The 5,525-nt window shown below is 46.3% G+C and overlaps 1 protein-coding gene across 1 annotated transcript in view; it reads right to left on the reverse strand.

The window, feature by feature from the left end:
* Positions 1-854: 854 nt before the first annotated feature.
* The window catches only part of SCTR (secretin receptor), a 19,697-nt gene continuing 15,026 nt past the window's right edge, over positions 855-5,525 (reverse strand). Inside the window, exons 9-13 of the mRNA XM_005415748.2 lie at positions 5,249-5,318; positions 2,508-2,599; positions 2,276-2,414; positions 2,060-2,101; positions 855-1,048 (exon numbers count right to left, since the gene is read on the reverse strand). Of these exons, the coding sequence (XP_005415805.1) occupies positions 872-1,048; positions 2,060-2,101; positions 2,276-2,414; positions 2,508-2,599; positions 5,249-5,318 (520 nt within the window). The 3' untranslated portion in view covers positions 855-871. The remainder of the gene's footprint in view (positions 1,049-2,059; positions 2,102-2,275; positions 2,415-2,507; positions 2,600-5,248; positions 5,319-5,525) is intronic.

Here is a 5,525-nt window from a genome sequence, read left to right on the forward strand (position 1 = left end):
AAAGAGATTTTTGGTAGCCACTATGGTATGGTTTTTCACCAGACAGTTTCTACTGTCCAGTTCAATTGACCTTCAGATGATTCAAGAGATTTCATTTCTTCCCTTAAAATACAAGCTGGTCAAGTCTCAGAGGTACAGACACAATAGGGATGAGCTATATTACTGAAGTTTTTTTTGGTCGCCCTTGGAATATGTTGTAATAGCTTTGTTACCATTTCAAAATACAGATATCCAAATTGGACCACCATTGTTCCCAAGGTCTCCACTGCTAAAAGAGGCAAAGGCAAAACCCTGTCTGAGCCTGCCACTGTCACTGGAGCAATGGATATGCAGTCAGAGAGGAAACGGGAGCTCAGCTGTGCCTTATGTTCTCAGTGTCCATCATCCATTCATCCATCACCACAACAGAAAGGCTTTGAACCTTGATAAATTTTGGGGATTAATTAATTTTGCATTTCAAACCCATGGAAGCTGGTTTGTAACCTTCATCATACAAAATTCAGTGTCCTCCCAGCTTCTGCAGCAGAAAAAAATAAAGAACATCAGAAAAACACCAGCCTGACTTAGCCTGGAACATGCTGGAGAGCCACATGGAAAATGAAAGGTCACATTTAAGGTAGAACTAGCAGCAGGTGTGGAAAGAAACACAAATTACTGTGGGCAGAAACTCAAGGAAGAGCATAATATTTTGCCCCATCTTGCTTTGCAGAATAACCATGGTGCTGCACAGGATATACACGAAGAGATGTGCTCCAAGAACCGCTGATCCACAGCCGAGTCCCGCTTTGGATACGGACACAGGGCTCCCAGCTCAGCCCATGGGACTCAGCCATGTGTATCTGAGCGTGGGGGTACCCTCAGGTGCACAGAGTTACAGCACACTTGACCTTTGGAGGGTTCCTCTCCTGTGCTCTGCTGGGCTGGACCTCACCATCTGCATCTCTTGGGTCAAGCCGCTCCCTCCGTTACTCGCTGACGTGCTCAGGTGCTGTCGCCAATGCTTCCTTAAATGCCACTGCCTCCACTTTCTCTGAACTTCCAGCTGAACCTAGGTAGGAAGGCCACAAAATACTTAGTTCAGCTAGTTTGTGTTGGAGCCCTGCACTGCAGAGAGCAGCGTAGCAGGAAAATGAGAGTGGGTTACCTTTGGCAAGGTTTGGGCTTATTTATTTAAACCCCAGTTTAAGGGGTTAAGGTAGGGAGTGTTTCTTGACACTTCTAGTGATACTGTTGTTGCAGCCACACAACTTTCTATTTAATTGCAGGTGAAACTGTTCACAGAATCTAGCTGGCCTTAGGAAGGGTTTGGTTTAGATTTTTCCAGAATTTTAATTTTAGATGCAAAAGCAGGACATTTTGGCACTCTAAGGTAAAAAAAAAATAAAAGCAGATTTTCTTTTCAAAACCATTTTTTCTGAACCCTGTTGACAGATCAGTCAGAGTATTTCAAAACCCTCCTTTATTTCAAAGTGACTTTTTCTTAGGCACTGGCTTGCTTTTTTTTCCCCTTCAAATTAGCTCTATATCTTCCAGGTTTGTATGTTTTTCCCCACCTCTACCAGCAGCAGCATTTCAGAGTGCAAGTTCTAGCCCAGTAGCCTGGGAATTGTCATGCAACTACAATGGAAACAATCCCTCTACCAGAAGCTTTACCTTATAAGAATCCTAATAAACTTGGACTGGGTATAGCTTTTGATAAATTCCCTCCTAAGGACTGAGCAAATAAAGCAGCCATGGATGGGGTGGAAGATAATGGTGTCATACGTCAGAACCATGGCTGTCAGCGTGACTGTGTGAGGGATGGTGCTCCCACCCTCAGTTCCCAGACACTAATAATGTTATCTGATTTATGAAAGGGTTGCAGTAGTTGAGAGGTGAAGTTTGCATCTGGCATACAATTACCTAGGCTTGCCTGTTCTAGGAGGAATTTCAAGAGTGATGTTAGGTAGCTGGGAAGAAAACCCTCAGACAAAACGTGTAATTCATTGGGGGATGTATCCCACTGATTAACGAGGCATGCTTCAGCAATAAAAAAGAATGTTATACACACGAAACTCACCTCACCATTAAGAAAACAATAAAGTACAGCCACAACAAAGCCCTAAAAGATAAAAGAACTGTGGTCACAAGATTGCAGTTTCAGCTTTTGAATGGGGATGAGGCATCTCAAGGGAAATCAGCTTGGCTTTGCCATTGAAAACTCAAGTCTGTTGCAGAGTTATATGTTCTACCTCTTTTTCTTATTTTAAAGAAATAATAGCTTGTCAAATATTACCTGGAATGATCCAAGAGCCAATTCAAAAAATAGCTGAATTTCCATTGTGCCACTGCTTGCATCCTCAGGGAAAAAAGCGAAGATGATATAGTGAACCCCAAAGAGGGGGATGAGGAGGAGTGTTGACTTTGCAAGTCTCCTGAGAATGAAAACAGAGGGAAAAGCTGGTGTAGAAGGAGCAAGAAATGCTCAGGTGGCCTTGAATGTCTTATAAGGGATGTGAGGGACATACTTGTATTGGTTGAAATCACTGCTCCGTTTTTCAGGGGAGCTGAGTTTCCTCATCAGGATTCTTAAAATGTTGACAAAGAGAATGAAATTAATCTGAAAAAACAAAAAAACCAAACAAAAACAAAGTAAGAATACAAAAGCAACCCACCAAAGAACAAACACATTATCCACTTAGGTAACTGGCAGGTATCAGCAGAGTCACTTTGGGGGGTTTGGATTGAGCAGAAAGAATAGAGGTGTTGGGGCTGGCCTGCCTGAGTCCATGTTCCCATCCCAGTCTCTGTTCATGCTTCTCCAGCCTGCTTGGCCACCCTTGGCTTGGATGCTGGCTGCTTTCTCTGCTGGTTTGCTGCAGTTTAATTATGGAGATGGTCAGGGCTTGTTATCCAGGCAAATCGCCAAAGGGCAGGGAAACCAGGAGCATCGGTTTGGTCCCACCTGGCTGTGGGGTTCTGACAGCCTCTGCACATCCACTTTGGATGCCAGCAAAGGGGCAGCACTGGAGCTATCACTATCACTTGCTAACTGGGACTACGAGTGCTCTTTGTTCCCTGCTAAAAACATTCCGTGTGGTTTGGGATCACGAGGCAGAGTAGTTCAAAGTGGGGAGCGGCGAGAGTCGACACTGGAGTTCTTCCTTTTGCATTTTCCCCCTCTCGAAGGGTGGATATCAGATAAAAAAGCTGATCTGCTCAGTTTGGGTGCAGATGAGGCAATAGCTGTTTCTGCTCGTTGGACCCTCAGGCAAAGAGTGGGAGTTGCAGGGGAGGTAGAGCCGCCTGAGCGTGTCTGTCTGTCTGTCCCGTGGGGAGCAGCCTCGGGCTGATCTGCCCTTGGCTTGCACAGCCTGCAGAGCTGTACCCCTTCTGCAGCACCCTGCTCGGTGGCTGGCCCTTAGCCCTTCCCTAAGCCGGCAAACACACCATTGCAGAAGTGCATCCTCTTCATGGTGGGTCCAGCGTGCTGGGAGCATGGCAGCCGCGCTCGGGGGTGTGGGTCTCCCTAAAAACCGGGTCTGCTGGAGATGGGACAAACACAGCAAGTCCCTGAGCTCTTTAAAGTTACCAGATGGAAAGGGAGCAGCTGTGGCCGCCGAGAGAGTCTGGAGAGGGCTGGAAGTTTGGGGAAGCTGTGGAGGGAGGGGGAAAGGAGTCGAGCTGGGGGGAGCTAGAGGTGGGGAGCATGAAGGAAGGAAATACTTCAGGGGTGGTGGGAAGCAAAGGAGGTTCAGGTCTGGGTATTCTGGGATTTTTAACCCATTAGGCCAGGGAAGAGCCGTGTAGGTTGAGTAGAGCTTTTCACTGATAAAACCACGGGGGAAGGACGAGCGTTGGGATTCCTGCCCGGAGGAATTGCCCGCAGGCAGCGCAGGAATGAGCGAGAGCCTGGGAGCACAAAGGTGTTTATCGGTGCTGATTTTCTGCCCTTTCAGCTGCTGAAGGCTGTGAGGAATACAGAGATTAGATCTGGGTTTTTGAGATATGTCTGTTTGTTTGGTTATGGGCTTGAGTAAAGCCTCTTTTGAGGAAAACATGCAGTCATGCAGGCGGCTTCTGCCCTCAGTAGCTAAACAAGGCAGGATCAGCATTCTGAGGACACTTGGAAGGCGATAGCGGGTGGGGGCCGCCAAAAGATAAACCAGGATTGTGCTTTTTGTCTTGCCTGGGTCTCCATGGCTTTTATATATAGCTGAGTGGCTCCTAGCATGAGGGTTGTTTCATAAAGAAAAATAGATGCCATGACCTCGGTAAGTTAATCCCAAATCACTTGTGAGGTCTGCTGCTTGTCCTGTGGGGATGCAGGGTTGCTCACTGGTCAATAGGAGCAGAACTTCAACCCACCATCTCTGCTGCCTGGGTTTCTGAGAAGTGTGCAAGTGTTGCAGTTTGTGTTTTGCAAACAAAATGGTTCTTACTGGAAACGTGAAAACCTCAACCAGCCCTTGGGGTTTCACTTGGAGTGTCAGTAGGTTACTTGAGAAAACCCAGTTTCTGGGCTAGGGTTTCAGACAGGTCATTGCAGCATGGTCTGACCCAGAGCATCTTCATCGGGCAGAACTATCCCAAGCAGCAGCTCCAGCCCCCTGGTACCTAAGGCTCTGAAGGAGAGTACCAGCAAATGCTCAAAACACAGGTGCTGAGTATTATAGACAGCAAACTGCTCTTGACATCACTACTGCCTTGCACTGGGCAGGCTCACTCTGAGTTTCAATGCCTGTGCCTTAATTCACTGAGCAGTGCCTCAGTGCTGTCCACTAATATGTGGTGCGTGCAGCCTGTGAACTGTTTTCATTCCTGAAAACAAAAGCCAGTGGTCATGTAAGGCAAGTTGGTTTTGGCTTTGCTGAGAGAGGCATTGACCAGCAGACACAAAAGTAATTGTACTGAAATGTACAGCCACTCATTTCTCCTCCGGAGCTTTCCTTGAAACAGTCCAAAACAAGCTTCCACAAAACAGCCAAGTTCATGTGAAATCAACAGGATGTGGAAACCTGATCTTCTTCAGGCACTTGCTTCTTGGGAGCACATTCTAGCTTTTCTTGTGAATTTAGCTTTGGGGCATTAGTTACTAAGTCCTGCTGAGCAGAAGTTACTTAAGCAGTAACTCATGGGTCACACCAGTTCAGACACATGCCTAAGATCAGTTCATTAACACACTTCTAAAGCATGTTGAGTAGATGAGCTGTGACTTCACAGTATTTGAAAATACAGTTTGAATCTGCTTGTCCCAGAAAAGACTTACAAATATAGACACAACTATGGGGCCTCTAATGATCCACCAGGTATTGGCATCAGTGTTAATGTCCCAACACCTGTGAAAATAGAAGGTGCAGTCAGTTATCAAAACACTGGTATCTTTTCAAACAGGTTTAGTCTGTTTTGCACCTTAAATAGGCCCCTATTCTCTTTTCTACAGAACTAATTTCCTGTTCTCACTGAGTGGTACAAAGTGTCTGACAGAAAACTGCCCACCTGCATGGGACGGGAACAAGTCCTTCTCTTAAAGTACAAACACTGTG

The sequence above is a fragment of the Geospiza fortis genome, unplaced genomic scaffold (genome assembly GCF_000277835.1).
Source record: "Geospiza fortis unplaced genomic scaffold, GeoFor_1.0 scaffold112, whole genome shotgun sequence".
NCBI lineage: Eukaryota > Metazoa > Chordata > Aves > Passeriformes > Thraupidae > Geospiza > Geospiza fortis.